This window comes from Postia placenta (genome assembly GCF_002117355.1).
Source record: "Postia placenta MAD-698-R-SB12 unplaced genomic scaffold POSPLAscaffold_16, whole genome shotgun sequence".
In the NCBI taxonomy this organism is placed as follows: domain Eukaryota; kingdom Fungi; phylum Basidiomycota; class Agaricomycetes; order Polyporales; family Adustoporiaceae; genus Rhodonia; species Rhodonia placenta.
In genome coordinates, this window is record NW_020169847.1 from 805,204 (window position 1) to 823,689 (window position 18,486).

At 52.4% G+C, this 18,486-nt stretch overlaps 6 protein-coding genes across 6 annotated transcripts; 2 read left to right on the forward strand and 4 right to left on the reverse strand.

Moving 5' to 3' along the window:
* Nucleotides 1–242: 242 nt before the first annotated feature.
* POSPLADRAFT_1041517 (hypothetical protein) lies at nucleotides 243–741 on the reverse strand. Its single transcript, XM_024477924.1, has one exon. It carries the CDS (start codon nucleotides 642–644, stop codon nucleotides 483–485), a length of 162 nt encoding a protein of 53 aa, XP_024334848.1. The 5' UTR covers nucleotides 645–741; the 3' UTR covers nucleotides 243–482.
* Nucleotides 742–1,120: 379 nt separating this feature from the next.
* Nucleotides 1,121–2,416, forward strand: POSPLADRAFT_1155455 (hypothetical protein; the record flags this gene model as incomplete). Its single annotated transcript, XM_024486945.1, has 5 exons — nucleotides 1,121–1,456; nucleotides 1,513–1,663; nucleotides 1,719–1,910; nucleotides 1,962–2,179; nucleotides 2,240–2,416. Coding segments are annotated over 5 exons (1,074 nt in total), but the record flags the coding sequence as incomplete, so codon positions are not given.
* A 649-nt stretch (nucleotides 2,417–3,065) lies between these two features.
* On the reverse strand, nucleotides 3,066–5,940 carry POSPLADRAFT_1155456 (hypothetical protein; the record flags this gene model as incomplete). Its single annotated transcript, XM_024486946.1, has 6 exons — nucleotides 3,066–3,131; nucleotides 3,166–3,999; nucleotides 4,123–4,277; nucleotides 4,342–5,101; nucleotides 5,159–5,201; nucleotides 5,303–5,940. The coding sequence occupies 6 exons, from the start codon at nucleotides 5,938–5,940 to the stop codon at nucleotides 3,066–3,068; spliced, it is 2,496 nt and encodes an 831-aa protein (XP_024334850.1).
* A 1,232-nt stretch (nucleotides 5,941–7,172) lies between these two features.
* POSPLADRAFT_1155331 (hypothetical protein) lies at nucleotides 7,173–11,752 on the reverse strand (the record flags this gene model as incomplete). Its single annotated transcript, XM_024486934.1, has 8 exons — nucleotides 7,173–7,569; nucleotides 7,921–8,189; nucleotides 8,411–8,468; nucleotides 8,741–9,882; nucleotides 9,940–10,094; nucleotides 10,152–10,914; nucleotides 10,971–11,126; nucleotides 11,177–11,752. 8 exons carry the CDS (start codon nucleotides 11,750–11,752, stop codon nucleotides 7,173–7,175), a joined length of 3,516 nt encoding a protein of 1,171 aa, XP_024334851.1.
* Nucleotides 11,753–13,820: 2,068 nt separating this feature from the next.
* Nucleotides 13,821–14,469, reverse strand: POSPLADRAFT_1154820 (hypothetical protein; the record flags this gene model as incomplete). The annotated part of the gene is made up of 2 exons (XM_024486886.1): nucleotides 13,821–14,184; nucleotides 14,348–14,469. The coding sequence occupies 2 exons, from the start codon at nucleotides 14,467–14,469 to the stop codon at nucleotides 13,821–13,823; spliced, it is 486 nt and encodes a 161-aa protein (XP_024334852.1).
* A 1,060-nt stretch (nucleotides 14,470–15,529) lies between these two features.
* On the forward strand, nucleotides 15,530–16,885 carry POSPLADRAFT_1155282 (hypothetical protein; the record flags this gene model as incomplete). The annotated part of the gene is made up of 6 exons (XM_024486929.1): nucleotides 15,530–15,572; nucleotides 15,637–15,932; nucleotides 15,989–16,139; nucleotides 16,200–16,391; nucleotides 16,452–16,669; nucleotides 16,727–16,885. The coding sequence occupies 6 exons, from the start codon at nucleotides 15,530–15,532 to the stop codon at nucleotides 16,883–16,885; spliced, it is 1,059 nt and encodes a 352-aa protein (XP_024334853.1).
* Between the last annotated feature and the right edge of the window lie 1,601 nt (nucleotides 16,886–18,486).

The window sequence follows — 18,486 nt, forward strand, 5'->3', positions numbered from 1 at the left end:
GCGTCGGTCACGTGTATCGGCAACGCCCGACACTTCAAGTTGGTAGCGGATTGATCACAGGCCTATTACAGGGCGCTGATTGGAATGGGATGTGTGCCTATCGAAGACCACCGAGGGGCGGCAAATACTGTCCTATAGGAGTGACCGGGGTCCTGCCTTCCGACAGACTGGTAAGGACATCGGCAGATCAGCCTCATGTGTTGCGATTTTGAAAGATGTCCCAGCTTGATCTCCCCTTCGCGCAAGTATCACGATATGATCTGGATTTGCGTCCACGCGCGCTCCAACTTCAAGCTCATGAAAAGATCGCATCTGAATCCAGTCGTTCCGGAGATCTGTAGCTCAGGAACATACCTAAGGCAAGCCACGGTAAGCCACGTAAGTATCTCTGGTGGGTCCCATGATGCGACTGACTATAGACACAAATCGGCTTGCGCCTCTCTCTCTGTGATGATCATGGGCAGAGTCTCCTCAACGCGAATTTAACGCATGGGAATAGCTTGAGCACACACTATCGTCAAAACGCTACACAAATTGGTGCTGTACTTTGAAGCAAACTCTCCTGAGCCCCAGGGGACTATCCTCCACACATCATCTTGTTGGAACTTGAGATTGTGGCGAGCGCATGCCACCGTATTTGGCATTGTTTGTAGTACCCCGCAGACTTTGCGCGAGCCGTCCTGTATATTCCTTACGCGTTTGACAGAGCTCAGACAAATGCGATATATCTTCGTTGATCGTTCTCGCTTCGGGTCTCAGACAAACTTTAACACATCTGAGGTTTGGGGCTTCCCGATGGCTTGAAATTCATTGTGTTCTCTCCGAGCTTCCCACTGCCTCCAAAACTACTAGAACACGCAGCTACAGTCGGGCTTGGTGAAACCGGAGTCTCAATGCTCCCAGCGTGCGATTGACTAAGCATCTTCATCACTCATGATGATTCATCGAGTGGCTGACTGAGCAGGTCTTCCTTGAATGAATACCCCTGACATTAGCCGTTGACCGCTCAGGAAGTCGTCCGAACACAACCCCTGCCTGCCGCTCTCGAAAACCACTATATTCCTAAACGGTGTGACAGGTCTGTATCCGCCCATATCGCTCGAGGAGATGTTGCTCGGCGAGCCGCGCCAGACAGACCTATCTCATCGTGAGATCTGTAGGCTACGTTGGTGGCTCGGTCCTCACACGCCTTCAGAACCACCCCAGCGCGAACACCCTCGACATTACGGCGCTCGTACGATCTGCGGAGAAGGCGAAGGTGCTTCAGGAAGAATTCGGCGTCAAGACCGCCGTAGGGTCCAATGAGGACCTTGACAAGCTCGAGGCACTCTCGGAGCAATCGCACGTTGTCATCTCATGCGCAGACTCGGACAACACGCCCCCGATGGAGGCGATCCTGCGAGGCTTGAGGAAGCGGCACGCATCGACTGGCGATCTTCCCATCCTGATCCACACCGTACGTGATCATGAGATATTTGTCCTGGCACTCGGCGCTTATTATGAGACTTGTAGTCGGGCACAGGCGTGATTGCCACGCCAGCCAAGGGCATGTTCGCCTCGGACTTGATCTACTCTGATACCGACGTCGCACAAATCAAATCCATTCCACCAACGGCGTTGCACAGAAATGTTGACCTCACTGTGATGGACGCTGACGAGCAAGGTGCGTGCACGAGACCGTTTCCACAGCTGTGTACTCGCTCAGGCATGATTTCCAGGCTATGTGCGGACCTACATCATCGTGCCGTCGACCATCTACGGCCAGGCGAAGGGCCCTCTATTCGATGCGGGTATCTCGAACCCAATTTCGATCCAGATTCCGGGCCTCATTCGCGCATCGCTCGGCCGCAAGCAGGACGGCGTCGTTGGCTTGGGAAAGTCGATTTGGGCCAATGTCCATATCCACGACAGTAAGTTACCTGCCGTCCAAACCTGCATAAGCTGACTCCACGCTCTTGCAGTGGCGGACCTATACATCGTCCTTTTTGACGCGATCACGGCAAACCCGCAGGGCATCGGGCATGGCTGGGAAGGCTTCTACTTCGGCGAGAACGACGAGCACACCTGGTACGATGTCGGCAAGGCGATCTCGAAGGCGCTGGTCGACCTCGGGATTGGCGGAACGGATGAGCCGATGGAGTTGACGGACGAGGAGCTCACAAGGTATTTGGGCTCGGTGGTGAGTCTCTGCAACATCTGCCGTCCGTAGTGCAGGCTGGATAAATGCATTGTCGTGCAGGATGCCGCCGTTCACGTAGGCTCTAGCTCGCGCTGCCGGGCGAACCGTGGCCGGTCTATTGGCTGGAAGCCGATATACAAAACGGCAGGCCTGATCGCGAGCATCAAGCCCGACGTCGCTTGGTCGTGGGAGAAGGCCCAGAGGGAGAATGGCATCGAGGCACCGATCTCGCGGTGAGTATCCACAGAGCAGAAGGTGTTTTTCGCCATTTGCGCTATTTATATGGGGGTTTTACCGTTTATCCGTCATGGATTGCCGAACGAACCCATTTTTCGCTGAGACGCCTGTTTCTAACCATCGTCAGACATGGAGCGCCCACTCAAACAGAGACGGACCCCTTGTCCCTCGTGTGTAATACTGCGCCTTGATCAACGGGTCAAACGCCGACGAATCCTTAGATAGACAGGTGCACTTAATAACGTGATGTGATAGTAGTTATAGATGGGAACCACTGGTAGCAGTCATGAAACAATTGAGGGCAACGAGATCGAGTACCACTAGTACAACAGGCAGCGTCCAGAGTTACAAATAGATTACAGGCAATAAATAATATCCAGAATAGATACCGAGTAGCAGAGCGATGTAGCATGGCTTGAAGCGTATCTCACATCCAGAGTCCTGATGCCAAGCCACACGATGGAACAGAATGGTCATACCGTACCGAAGCCCCAACGCAGCACTTAGTTTGTCTTCGTTTTTGTCTTCGTGCTTGCTTTGGTCGTCGCCTTAGCGTTAAACGTAGTCCGTGACGTTGATTGGCCCGTCGCAGCCCGCGTTGCTGTAGTCGGGGCTGACGATGATGCGGTCTTGCGTGTAGTGCCCTTCTTCACATTGGACTCTGTCCCATATCGGATGGGAACAGTGCGCTTGCGCTGTAGACGAGTAGTGCGTCCTTCGACAAGGAGCTTTGTCGAGGTTTGACGCACGGATGGGCCGGTATCTTTGTCAACAGATCTTCCAGCGTCAGGGTCTTCGACAACTACGTCTTGCGCATCATCCTTGGCAGTTGCCTCTTCGGCGATGTCTCCGGCGCTTACCTCTCGAGTGAGAGCTGCGAGGCCGGATCCCTGGTCACCTCCGTCTGAGTTTTCTTCTGTGTCGTCATCATCAGTGGGACCGTTGTCGTCGGTAACGTCGCCCTGAGTCGGGATCTCGAACGGATCCTCGACATATTGTCGTGGATCATTGCGTAGAATGTCGACTTGAATGTCGTTTTCCTGGAGCTTGCTAACAATATTTTCGAAGGATGTTATGAAGACGTCATGAAGGAGGTCATGGCCGATTGTGTGACGGATTGCGCCTAGATCCTGCTCAGCTTTCAGATAACAGTTGACTAGTCGCATCCTGATCTCGTTGAGGTCATCAGCGATCTCCCGTATGGCAGCGTGTAGGTAGATGATTTGCTGGTGAAGGTCAGTCTCGTCCTCTAACGCTGTAAATCTTGCATGCGGCGATGTGGCTAACAACTTCGTGTAAATCTTCTGACTGGAGTAGTCTCCCCGCTGCGACGCGTCCATGGATGGGGGTTTACCACCGACCTTGACCACCGATCTGTTGAAGACGAAGTATATTGCCACCCACCAAAGGGATTCAATATCATGAAGGGGGTTGTACCGGAAGGGCACGATGCGGATAATCTTCTTGACTCGATTGACGATTTTACCAGGGTTTCCACGTTTTAAGGCCCTTATCCGGTCTAGGGCGACTCGGTTGGAAGCGGCTACGTTCAGAGGCGGCTTGGCTTCTTTCGCCTTTGCTTCCTGTGGTTTTGGTAAAAATCTGTACCGAAGATCATAGACTTCGACTGCCATGAACGATCTAGTGCCCTGTTCACGGGAGGCGCGGATTAGTAATGAAGACAGTAAACATCATCTGACACTCACAGTCCGGATTTCGTGACCCAAACGATCTTTCAGCTGCATGGCGTATTCGAGATCTGTCAGCTTGCAGCACAGCACTCCATCCTGCATGAAGCTGAGGAGATTACCCGCGCTCATGTCACGATGCACCCATCCAAGTTCATGCAATGCCACCAGCGCTGAAAGGAATGCGACACATCAGTGAGGCCCAATACAAAATGCGACAACGTACCACGAACTCACCAAGTGCAGCATCTATGAGCACATAGAAGATGTTCTTGAGCGAAGTGATCTCGTGAATCGGTATGCATACCTCCTTGAACACGATACGGTAATGGACCTTTGGATGGTATGTATAGATCTTCTGTGCGGAGGCCGTCCTCAGCTCTGCTGAAGTCTGGTGGAAGCCTACGCCTGCTGGCGTCCGGTTGCTCGACTGGGCTGTACTGTTCTCCTCAACTCCGTCCTCCGGAATCTGTTGGAGTTTGAAGCGGTAATGGTGGTGCGGCTCGCCACGGCGCGTCATGAGATTGCGGGTATGATCGAGCATGCCTTCCACGTAGACATCTCCGTGATGTTCCACAGTGAGTAGCGATTGGTCGATAATGTCTCTTGTCGCATCATCTGTTTTCGTGTTCCGGAGCTTGTAGATGATCATGCCTTCTCGTAGGCGATCGGCATCGATCCACTGGTCTTTGAGAGCGAAGCGATCGACACCTTCCTTATTCTTGTCGAATATACACACCTCCCAGACACGCGTACCCCTGCCTCGCAGACCATTTGCGCCATCGTCCGATAACCATCTTATAGTCCGATACCGTACGACTGTTCCATTCTGATCTTGGACATCGATGTCGAGGCGGGGTTTACCTTCTTTGTCCAGTTCAAGCTCGTCGCCCGTGCCGTTCATCTTGCGCACGTATTCCATTGTGGGATCCCATCCCGCCTCATGTTCAGCCGCGTACATCATCGCGACGAAGAAATGAACGACCTCATGATGTGCCTGAACAGATAACAGTGAGCACGAGACACGAAGAATCACTATGGAGGCACAACTCACCGACATGAAATCAATCGGCTTGCTCACAAGCAGCTCTGTGCGGCTGCAGAACCACATCCGCATCGTCCTATTTTCAATCGTGAGTCCATAGGTGAATCGACGTCTCGCATCCTCCCGCATGCAGTGATGCATACTCCAGATTACCTTTCGGACATCCTGCCATAGCTATCAGCCCAGTATTCAGTTTTGAAATCGGATGTGCTTACATCATCTTTAGTTTTAGCGTTCTCCACCTTCTTGTATTCAGCGGAAAGCGCGATGTCCATCCATCGGAATTTACCCTTAGGCCCTGACTTGCGGATGAAACATCCATCCGGGCGACTTTTCGACGTCCTCGTCTTGGACTTGGGCGCGTGGGCTGGGTTCTGGGCAAACTCGAATAGCTGTTTCTTGCGTGTCATCTTTCTTGCGGCCTTTGCGATAGCTGTTGCCACATCTGCGAGAGATTCGAAGCAGCCGTCCTCGCACTGGGAGGAATTTTTGGGATCCTCTTGGAATGCCGCCCAACGGTTTCCTTCGATGTCGCCCTCTTTGCAAAGTTTGTTAACTAGCTGGTCGATGTTAACGCCTACGGGAAGCCGAGGAAGGAGGTATTTCCGGAAGAATTCAGGCTTGACCTCCGGTATGGTCGTTCCAAGATCTTCCATCACGGCTCTGCGAGCTGCATCGAGGTTGCCTTCCATGTAAGACGCGCTTTGAACAGCCTTGACGCGGACCGGCGTTTCGCTCAGGTTAGCAGACGGGTTGGCCTTGGAGGCACCAGAGGATGGCTCACCCTCCATGTTGGTTGGTGGTCCTCAAACGATGTATCTTGCTGCATTTTATATGACCAGGAGTTGTGATCAGGATGGCCACCTTCGACACTCTGTTTAATTTCCGTGAGCTGCGAAACACGAGGGGAGGAGCCGTCAGCGATGTGGCTGGAAAGACAAAGGAATAGAGAGCTCTACACTCAGGTGAAAGTGAGAAACGTGGTTGGTCGCTGCCTTGGAGGAGACAATGCTTGACTGCTGTGAAGTTTGTGAGCCGCCCGGTGCTTGCACCTGTGGATCGTGCCTTCGTTCAGGTGCGTGGTCACTGACTGAATTACGGTGGCTCAATGGGCTCAAATTACAGACGCGTGTTTAGTTGATTAGCTGAATAGTGGCGGTGACAGCAAGGTCAGATGAACTCAGCCAAGTGGCACAGATGCAAGAAGATCTCCGGCGCCCGCGTGGGGCCGCCACAGACGCGTCCATCACGTGGAAGGTAGGCACAAGTCACACGCCACACTTCCATCGCAGAGTGAAGTTGAGCTAGGTATCTACGAACCGCATCTTTGCCTCGCAATATGTGATCATGCTTAGACCCACATAAAACCCAAGTCATCCGTGCATATCTACTACATCAATTGGTTTACGATGACGTTGGTTAGTGATCTTCTGCCTCTAAAGGAGACCGTTATTGCTCCCCGACTTCCTGTACCACAAACCAGACTGACGCGCCACCACCGAGCGATCAAGCCACTGAGGAAGACTCGCACGCCTATACACGCATGTACTAACTTATTCACTGATGCTCCACTGCCGCTCGTCTGCCGCACTGCCTCCGCCGATATTGCACAACATCGACGTTTTATGCATTCATGTATGCGAATTTCATCAGCCCTGACACACGAAGGTATGCGTGGCGAGACGGGTCCTTGCTGTCATCCGTCTTCGGCTCGACACGATGAGTCATAGGATCGTCGTCGTGGATGAACGCATTCGTGGGGCACAACGGTGGCCGCGGTGATATTCGTTTTGCTTCTTCATTCTGAACCGTCTGAATTTGGCAGTGGCGTGATCTCTTCAGAGTGCGAACACTTCCGTGCCAAGTGTGGAATAAGAACAGGGCGGGTATGCAGATTACAGGGTCGTTTATCTCGATCGTAGCATGTATACATCACTATGACATCAATAACCGCTGTGTCAGCATGAACATCATCACGGCCACAGAGTAAGATTCGGAGAAGACATGACTCGAATCACTAAGACTACTCCGCTTGGCGCTTCAGTCCATCGGCGACCGCCTGGAATCCCTGCTGCAACTCACTAGAAAGGAGTGCGCGCACAAAATACGCACCGGGACCCGCCATGACCTCCCGCGTCTCGTACAGTGTCTTCCTGTCCTCAACGACACTCAGCGCCTGCCACCGCTTCGCGCGCAGTAACCAGGACGGCATTAGATCCTTCCACGCCACACGGTGCGCCGTTGGGTCGACCGCGAGGTGGGCGTGTGGGACCGGTCGGACGTCGTTGGTATGTGCACCTCCATGAGGAGGTACGATCCCTCGTGCGGTGTCTGGTTGGGCAGCGGCCCCTTGGAAGAGCTGTCCACGATTATCTGTTTGTGTCTGCTGCTCCCGAGTGTCAGCTAGCGGTGTCCACTGTCTACGCAAGGACATGCACACCGTACACGAAGACGCCTGGTGTTCCTGAACGTAGATACACGTCGCAGCCCGAGCATGCCCTCATTGTTCGAGAACGTGTCAGTGATTCGGCTCCAAATGACAAAAGAGAAAGCGACTCTACCTCAGCCACTCGGCCTCTCCGTTCGTCAATCGTGGTTTTGACCGTGAAAGTAACCAAATTCTGTGTTACGGTGGCTCGTGGGCTAAATACGCAGGCGCGCAGTCAGTCGAAAGGTACCGGTAGAAGCGAAGTGTAGTACAGTGGCCAGCAAAGTACGTCCAAATTGATGTATTCTAGTATGTCACCTGTGTTTCCCGAACATCGTCGAACCTGCTGTGGCTGCCGGCCTGTAGATCTGTGGCTGCTGTGGCTACGGCATCTCGGATCATCGGCCGGAGAGAACAGTTGCTGGAGGTGGTCGCGCCTATCGTTTTTTCGCTCGCTGTAACGAGACGATCTCGAAGGCGCTCTTCGAGTTCGGGATGTGCGAAATCTATGAGCCACGAGGTTTGTGGACGAGGGAGCTTGGCCGATTGGCCGGAAACCAAAGTGCGCGATGGCGGGCGTGAGTCACAAGCATCAGGTCTGAGGTCGCGTTTCTATGGAGAAGGTTCGCAGGGATGTCAACATCGGAGTATTGACCCGCGGTCATAAAGCGCGGGAAGTGTGTTCTAAAGGCACAAGGTGTTTGTTTGTCGCCATTCGTCTCATTTACACGATGCGGCTCCTGTTTTGTACGTCCATCACTCAGGGGTTGACGTTCGGATCGACTCCATGACCGCTGTAATGCCTGTGTCTCATTGCCGGGGTAGAGACGTACCTTGTCTCTTGTATGCGATACTGCGACTTTTATCAATGTGTTCAATGCTGATGAACCCCTACTCTGGGTCAAAGAGGTGCACAATTCATAATATAGGGACTACAGTAGCAGTCGTAATACAATCGGAGGCAGCGAGATGGAGCAGATCAACTAGTACAACCGGCAGCGTCCAGAGTTAGAAATAGATCCCAGGCATTAAACAATATAGATACCAAGTAGCAGATCGACGTAGCGTGGGATGAAGCATATGTAATGTCCAGAGTCCCGATGCCAAGCCGCAAATTGGAACAGAAGGCCCATTCCGTATCTCGACACATAGGCTGCACCTACTTCGACTTCGACTTCGACTTCGACTTTGCCTTCACCTTCTTTCTAGTGCTAGACGTAGTCCCTGAGGTTGATTGGCCCGTCGCAGCCCGCGTTGCTGTAGTCGGGGCTGACGATGATGCGGTCTTGCATGTAGTGTCTTTCTTCACATTGGACTCTGCCCCATATCGGACGGGAGGAGCACGCTTGCGCTGCGGACGAGTAGAGCGTCCTTCTACAAGGGGCTCTGTCAAGGTTTGAGGGACAGATGATTCGGTAGCTTTGCTAACGGATCGTCCAGCGTCAGACTCTTCGACAACTGCGTCTTGTGCGCCATCTTCAACAGTTGCCTCTTCAGTCATGTCTCCGACGCTCACCTCTCGAGTTAGATCTGCGAGTCCGGATCCCTGGTCACCTTCGTTTGAATTTTCTTCTGTGTCATCATCATCAGCGGGACCATTGTCGTCGGTAACGCCGTCCTCGACACGTTGTCGTGGATCATTGCGTAGAATGTCGATTTGAATGTCCTTGTTCTGCAGCTTGCGAAGACTTTGTCCGAAGTGTGTTAAGAAGGCGCTTTGAAGTAGGTCGTGGCCAATTCTATGATGAATCCCGCCTAGATTCTTCTCAGCCTCTCGATAACAGCTGACTAGCTGCGCCCTGATCTGGTTGAGGTCGTAAGCGATCTCTCGTATGGCGGCGTGTAAGTGGATGATTTGGTTCTGCAGGGTACGCTCGTTCCCTAACGCTGATTGTCTCTTCTGCGGCGATGTGGTCAACAGTTCGGTGTACTCTTTCTGAGCGTTGTAGCTTCCCCGCTGCGACACGTCCATGGATGGGGGTTCGCCACCGACCTGGACAACTGATCTGTTGAAGACAAAGTATATTGCCACCCACCAAAGAGATTCAATATCATGTAGGGGATTGTACCGAAAGGGCACGATGGGGCCAACCTTGCGGATTGGCACGACGATCTTCTCAGGGTTGCCACATCGCATGGATTCCGCCCGGTCTATGGCCAATTCAATGGATTTCATCTGGTCTTGGGTGGGATTAGCTACACTTGGAAATGGCTTGGCCCCGTCCGCATTTGCTTCCTGCGATTCTGACGGAAGAAAGCAATACTCCATATCGTTTACTTCGACCGACATGAACGATCTAGTGCCCTGTGCACCGGAGATGATAATTAGGAATGAAGACAGTAAACATCATCTGACACTCACAGTCCGGATTTCGTGACCCAAACGATCATCCATCGGCTTTGCGTATTCGAGATCTGACAGCTTGCAATACAGCACTCCATTTATGATAAAGCCGAGGAGGTTGCCTATGCTGATGTCACGATGCACCCATCCAAGCTCATGCAAGATTAGCAGTACTGTACAATCCAACAATAAGTTCTGACACCAAGTGCGACAAAATATCACGGACTTACCAACTACAGCATTTACGAGAATATCAAAAACGTCCTTAAGCGAGGTGTATTCGTGAATCGGCTTGCATACCTCCTTGAACACGATACGGTAGTGCACCTTTGGATGGTATGTCTCAACCTTCTCTACTGACGGCGTCGTTAGCTCCTCTGGGGACTGGTAGTGGCCCACGCCTACTTGTGTTCGTTTTGTGGCCTTGGCTGCAGTGGTCTCTTTAACTCCGTTCTCCGGGAGTTCTTGAAGTTTGAAGCGGATCCGGGAGCGCGGCTCGCCACGGCGCGTCATGAGATTGCGCGTATGATCGAGCATGCCCTCCACGTAGACATCTCCGTGACGTTCCACAGTGAGTAGCGATTGTTCGATAACGCGTTTCGCCGCATCAGATGTTTTTGCATTCCGAAGCTGGTAGATGATCATGCCTTCTCGTTGTCGGTCGGCATCGATCCACTGATCCTTGAGAGCGAAGCGATCGACACCTTCCTCGCCGTCGTCACTTAGTATACACACCTCCCAGACACGCGTACCCCTACCTCGCAAACCATTTGCGCCATCGTCCGATAACCATCTTATCGTCCGATATCGCACGACTTTTCCATTCCCATCTTGGACATCGATGTCGAGGCGGGCGTCGTCGTCGTCGTCTAGCACAAGCTCGCCGTTCTTTTTGTCGTTTTTCCAGACATATTGAATTGTGGGATCCCATCCCGCCTCATGTTCAGCCGCATACATCATCGCGACGAAGAAATGAACGACCTTATGATGTTGCTAAACAGATTGTTGTGAGAACAAGACACAAAGAATACGATGGAAGCACAACTCACCAAAATGAAATTAATCGGTTCACTGACAAGCAGCTCTGTGCGGCTGCAGAACCACATCCGCATCGTCTTATTCTCAATCGTGAGGCCATATGTGAACCGGCGTCTCGCATCCTCCCGCATGCAGTGATGCATGCTCCAAACAATCTTTTGAACATCCTGCCACAGTTATCAGCCAAGTATTCAGGTGTAAAATTTGCTATACTTACATCGTCCCTAGTTGTAGTGTTCTCCATCTTCTTGTATTCAGCGGAAACCGCGATGTCCATCCATCGGAACCTACCCTTAGGCCCTGACTTGCGAATGAAACATCCATCCGGGCGACTTTTCGACGTCCTCGTACTTGACTCGGGAGCGCTGTTTGGGTTCTGGACAAATGCGAATTGCGGTTCTTCGCCTGTCATCTTGACCGCGACCTCCTCGATGGCGTCTGCCACACGTTTGAGAGATCTGAAGCAGACATTCTCCTTCCCGCGAGCATCTTTTGGATCCTTTCGGAATGCCGCCCAACGCTTCCCTTTGATGTATTTCCTAGCGCGAAGATTGTTGACTAGCTGGTTGATGTTAACGCCCACGGGAAGCGGAGGAAGGAGGTGTGTCTGAAAGAATTCGGTCGACACCTGCGGTATGGTTGTTCCAAGCTCTTTCATCACAGCTCTGCGAGCCGCAGCGAGGTTGCCTTCCATGTAAGACGGGCTTTGCGTAGCCTTGGTGCGGACCGGCGTTTCGCTCCGGTTAGCAGGTGTGTTGGCACTGGAGGCATCAGAGGATGGCTCACCCTCCATGTTGGTTGGTGATCCTCGAACGATGTAGCTTGCTGCATATTATATGACCAGGAGTTGTGATCAGGATGGCCACCTTCGACACCCTGTTTAATTTCCGTGAGCTGCAGAACACGAGGAGAGCAGCCGTCAGTGATGTGGCTGGAAGAACAAAGGAAGAGAGTGTTCTACACACAAATGAGAAACGTGGTTGGTCCCTGCCTTGGAGGAGACAATGCTTGACTGCTGTGAAGTTTGTGAGCCGCCCGGTGCTTGCACCTGTGGATCAAGAGGCGGGCGAGATTGAGATCGGGGATATGCTCCACCTGAGAAGTGGATAGCCCCCCGGTGTCCGGGGGGCCTGATTTCAATCTCTGCGCCGTTTTCGCTGAATCTCTGAATAACGCCTGCAAGAGTTTCTTTCATGTCCTATCACTCTGTAAGATGAATGAGATTGAATATAGTCGTATTTTGACAAAAAGAAACGAATTTTCTACTCCTCTTAGAAGCCACTGTCGGATGTGTTTTTGCTGCGTGCAGAGAGTGTGGCCGCAGGCACGTGACATGTGCTGTCCAAGAGCGCGTCGCGCTACGAGTCAGCCTTCCTCACTCTCGCTCAACGCACTCATGAATACAGTATCCCAAGATAGTGACACAAAATCTGCTTTCATTCAATGCTATCTACTCCTGGCGACTTACGCTATTTCGACTTCGTTATCTGCCACTGACTCGGACTCTTTTACATCCCAGTGCCATAAGCAATCACGAGCAGATACGATGCGGGTTGACAATGCAGCACAGCGGACAAAACGAGGCAGATTTTGGGCTAATATACTTACCAGAGCGACCCCATCATGTACTTGATGATGAATGATATCTAGAAAAAGCCTACTCAACTGTGTATGCCTGCTCGAGTGCATCGCTCTTCGTCTACCATGCAAGAAGGGGACTTGAAAAAGGAAAAAAAGGCCCAGCTGCCTGCCTATTATGGTTAGAACATCTATCACATGACGCGTTCTAACTAAGAAGGAGGTTATCTTACCCTACTTTCGGGGTCCTTTCAATGCGCACGGTGAATGTGGCTCATTGCATTTTTGCCCGCCTCTTGCTGTGGATCGTGCCTTCGTTCAGGTGCGTGGTCACTGACTGAATTACGGTGGCTCAATGGGCTCAAATTACAGACGCGTGTTTAGTTGAATAGTTGAATAGTGGCGATGACAGCAAGACCAGATAAATTCAGCCAAGTGGCACAGATCCAAGATGATCTCCAGCGCCCGCGCGCGGCAGCCACAGACGCGTCCATCACGTGGAAGGTTCGCACAAGTCACACGCCACACTTCCACCGCAAAGAGAAGTTGAGGTTCCTAAGTATCTACAAACAGCATTCTTCTTGCCTTGTAAAGTACGGTCACGTATTTTACATCAGACATAAGCCGTTTCACTGTACACTTTGACTTATGATTGCGGCTATTGATTAGTGATCTTCTGCCTCCTTTGGAGGCCGTTATTGCTTCCCGACTTCCTGTACCATAAACCAGACTGAAGCGCCACCACCGAGCGATCAAGCCACTGAAGAAGACTCGCACGCCTATACACGCATGTACTAACTTATTAACTGATGCTCCACTGCCGCTCGTCTGCCGCACTGCCTCCGCCGATATTGCACAACATTGACGTTTTATACATTCATGTATGCGAATTTCATCAGCCTGACACACGAAGGTATGCGTGGCGAGACGAGTCCTTGCTGTCATCCGTCTTCGGCTCGACGCGATGAGTCATAGGATCGTCTTCGTGGATGAACGCATTCGTGGGGCACAACGGTGGTCGCGGTGACTTTTAGTTTTGCTTCTTCATTCTGAACCGTCTGAATTTGGCAGTGGCGTGATCTCTTCAGACTGCGAACACTTCCGTGCCAAGTGTGGAATAAGAATAGGGCGGGTATCCAAATAACAGGGTCGCTCATGTAGACCGTAGCATGTATACATCACTATGACATCAATAACCGCTGTATCAGCATCAACATCAACCCAACACAGAGCAAGGCTCGGGCTGCTCACACCCAGCGATAAAAAACACATGACTCGAATCACTAAGACTGCTCCGCTTGGCGCTTCAGTCCATCGGCGACCGCCTGAAAGCCCTGCTGCAACCCGCTAGAAAGGAGTGCGCGCACAAAATATGCACCGGGACCCGCCATGACCTCCCGCGTCTCGTACAATGTCTTCCCGTCCTCGACGACACTCAGCGCCTGCCACCGCTCCGCACGCAGAAACCACGACGGCATCAGATTCTTCCATGCCACGCGGTGCGCCGCCGGGTCGACCGCCGTGATCATCTCGAGCGGGCGCGACGTGGGCGTGTGAGACCGGTCGGGCGTCGGTGGTATATGCACCTCCATGAGGAGGTACGAGCCCTCTCGGGGTGTCTGGTCTGGCAGCGGCTCCTTGGAGGAGCTGTCCACGATTAACTGCTTGTGTCTATTGCTCCCGCGTGTCAGCTAACGGTGTCCGCCGTCTACGCAGGGACATGCACACCGTACACGAAGGTGTTCCTGAGAGTAGATACACGTCTCAGCATGCGCATGCCCTTACGTGAACGTGTGGGACCCGGACGTACCATTCGGAATAGGACGTGAAGTCGACGAGGATCTGCCATACTTTGTCTATGGGCGCGTCAATTACGGACGATGCGCTGATCGTCAGCGGGCCCTGGAACGACGGAGATGGTAGATTCGACATGACAAGGTACGTGTGATCTTGTGAAAGAGCACCGCCAGGGCGAAAGTCTGATGAATAATACCACACGAAGGTCGAAGTCGATTCTGGATGCTTCGAGTCAATTTCTTAATATCCTCGTTGCGTGATCGATCGAGACGGCATCAATTCCCACACAAAACATACATGCGGAGCCTTCTCACAACTTATAGTATCCCCTAACCTCATATCCAAACCCTCCGCGGGGTTAGAATCCCTCCACTGAATCCTGTGCTACGGCCTCATGGTAGCATCGGGAAAATGTCCGCGAAATAGTATCAATATTGCTAGCACAGCACTTGTACGCCATCGACAACCCCGGTCCCCGGAGACTTCAAGTTGAAAGTTGGCAGTTGGTAGTTGAATAGGGTTCCGTTATCTCAACCCTGCAATCGAATACACCTTGTCACTACAAGCACTGATCAATCATTCTATACAATAGATTGCAGTGACATCAGGGTAAAAGTGAGCCCGCCTGATTAGCGTTTTAATGCCCAGTCTGGGACTAGGAGATCGTGATGGTTACGTAACCAGTATTCCATCGTCTCATTCACTGCTCAGTTGTTCCTTTCTCTCATTTCAATCTTTTCCTTGGTAAACTCACTGCATGCAATTCACTCATAGACCTTATTTTTTGGACAGGAAGGTTGATCCTTGTATGGAGTGTGCTTTTCATAGATATATGGAAACCAGAACTCCCAAGTCTGCCAAGACGTCGCAGTGCGAGCTTGGCGGCCAACGCCATAATCGTGTCTATCACATGCCACGCCTTCTAAACTGTCGGGACAGCCGCTGATGAATCAATGCAGCCAAGCGAATCATCTCTGTCATGAAGAGATGCTTCAGCCGCCGTACGGTCATCAGCGGGATTCCTGTATGATTGTGCATGCACATTGATGGACCATGCTGCTTCATCAACCATTGAGAAGCTTACGGAGCAGGTTCTCCTCAATGTATATAAATCCTTGCGTTGGCTGCAACTTTCAACGGTCAACAGCCAAACTCGACAAGTTATTCGTACACAAACACATACCAATCCAACGTAATGTCAACTTCGAAGACCAACATCTTCCTGATCGGCGCGACAGGTGCGTCTCTGATTGCCTTTTCCATTGAGATAGGGCATCTCAAAATGCTAATTGCGATCTACAGGCTACATTGGCGGCTCGATTCTCACACGCCTTCTTAAACACACCAGTGCGAACGCCTTTGACATTACCGTGCTCGTACGCTCCGCGGAGAAGGCAAAGGTGCTCCAGGAGAAGTTCGACGTCAAGGCCGTCGTGGGCTCCAATGACGACCTCGACAAGCTCGAGGCACTCTCTGAACAATCGCACGTCGTCTTCTCCTGCGCAGATGCAGGCAACCTTGCCGCCATTCAGGCGATCCTGCGCGGCTTGAAGAAGCGGCACACGTCGACTGGAGATCTTCCCATTCTGATTCACACTGTACGTGCTCATAAGACATCTACTCTGGCACTCAGCGCTGACAGTGAGACTGGCAGTCGGGCACGGCCGTGATCGCCACGCAAGCCAAGGGGATATTCAGCTCGGACACCATCTATTCTGACACCGACGTCGAACAGATCAAGTCTATACCCCCCACCGTGCCGCACAAGGACGTCGATCTTGCTGTTATTGCTGCTGACGAACAAGGTGCGCACCCAATAGCACCCAGCTCTCCCCGTATCTATCGCACTCAAACACAATTTGCAGGCTATGCGCGAACCTACACCATCCTGCCGTCGACGATCTACGGCCAGGCGAAGGGTCCCCTGTTCGATGCCGGCGTCTCGAACTCAACCTCTATCCAAATTCCGTACCTCATCCGCGCGGCGCTCGGCCGCAAGCAGGGCGGCGTCGTCGGCCAGGGCAAGGCGATCTGGCCAGACGTCCACATCGACGATGGTATGTCGCTGACTATCCATTCCACCCCGTCGAACCGGTGCTGACCAGGTGTTTTCACAGTGGCAGACCTGTACATCGTCCTGCTCGACGCGATCACAGCAAACCAGGCGGGCGTCGGCCACGGTTGGGAAGGCATCTACTTCGGTGAGAACGGCGAGCACACATGGTACGACATCAGCAAGGCGATCTCGCAGGCGTTGGTCGAGCTCGGTGTCGGTGGCACGGATGAGCCGACGAGCTTCACGGACGAGGAGCTCGCGAAGTACTGGGGCTCGGTGGTGGGTTTCAGACATCCCCAGCCTATAACACAGACTTGCTGATGTTCCGTCATGCAGGATGTGGGGAACTTTAATGGCACGAATGCGCGTTGCAGGGCTGACCGCGGCCGGTCTATTGGTTGGAAACCGAAGTACACGACGGCGGATATGCTTGCGAGCATCAAGCCTGAGGTTGCGCTGTTGTGGGAAAAGGCCCAGAAGGAGGGTGGCGTATAGCTGTCGAGCTTCCGGTGAGCAGGAGAGGATTGCAGTAGAGAGTGTGTTTTCCTACGCCTGTCCGCTCGCACGGGGGCGGTTCTTGTATTACATTATCACACTGTATGAAGGAGTCCGGAACTGCTTGCTTCGATCTGTTTTCCACTGTCTCCATGCTCTTCGCTCCTGCTATGTCTGTCGCTTTGCTACTCGCTGCTCTCCGCGAGCATCGCCCTCGCTTCTGCACATCATACGCCTGGCCGTTTGCTCACCAGTGCCTCCATACCTTCCGCGCCCTCTACAGTTCTTGAGCTTTGCTCATGCTTGATCTCTCGCAGAGTATCTTGCACAACAAATTCTTGTCCTACCTCATCTGCGTCTGTTGCAGCCTGTACTCCTGGCCCGCTCGCATAGCACGGCCTTCCTATCGGATCTGCTCTGCCCTGCCCTCGTCCAGCGTCCTACCATGTTTTCCATTTAAACGCACACGCATTCCGGCTTCTATGTCATAGGATGAAATACGACAACCATTGTGAGCAGTATGTGTCTATTTACATTCATCGCGTGCGCCGATGTAGTATGTACACCGATCGCGACATACCCTGGCTCGTGCATCATGATATCTTGCCTCCCCTGCCATCGCCCCCTCCGAGAGCGCCTTCTTAACCTTTGCGCTACTTGTGCCCTTGGTTAAGTACCCGGTACACAATCCTGCCGAGATCGGCGTACATACTGAAGGCGTCTTCAATATTATGCTGCGGTCATAGGACGAGTCGACGAGACTCTCCCACGCTATCTTTGTCTGTGGGCGCGCAGACGATGCACGGGCCGTGGAAACACGGGGACAGTAGATTCGACATGAAAGGGTGTGTGTGATCCTTGCAGAAAAACACCACCAGGCCAAGGAGCAAGTGTGGTAAACAATACCAAATGAAGGTCGAAGTCGGATACGGATACAGTATACGTGTTATAGTCAACTTCTTGATATCCTCGTGTGCTGGCGCGCTCCTTGTCCGCCCGAAAACCGTAGGGCATTGACATCTTGCGTTACTCTCATGTTTGTTTGTTCCCGTCCGAGGGCGCGGAGCCCATTGCTAAGAGCTACTGGAGGCTCGTTCACACTCTACATGTACCTACGCTGTATGGAGTATAAACCCGTCGATGTAAAAAAAAAAAAGATATCCTCGTGTGATCGATCAGACGACATCAAAATCAAACCCTCACAAAACATTATACAGGCGTGCCTTTCCGCAACCTAGTATCTACGGTGTGGTCGAGGGAAACGCGCTGAAGGCCGAAGAACGACATCGACGGATTCGATCTAGTTCCTTTTCCCTTCTTTCCATTTTTTTTGTTCTTTCACGCGCTTCCATTCTTCAAAGATCGACATCAAAGTACGTACTGATTCCTGTTCTGACAACTATAAGGCTTGTGACGACGACGTCGAAGGGGCGAGAAAGCGGTTGTCGTAGGCTGGTCGAGGGTACCGACGTCGTCACGCGCCTGAGGGTGGCAGGTCGCGAGCGGAAATATGACGCATCGCCGGTCGGGGGCGTACACCTCCGAGAAGCTGAGACATTGAACTTGATCCGGGGACGTCGAGTCTCGCTTGTCTGTGCCCG

Coding starts and splice junctions, on each gene's coding strand:
- POSPLADRAFT_1041517 (XM_024477924.1), bottom strand. CDS start 644: ATGCCAAATACGGTGGCATGCGCTCGCCACAATCTCAAGTTCCAACAA.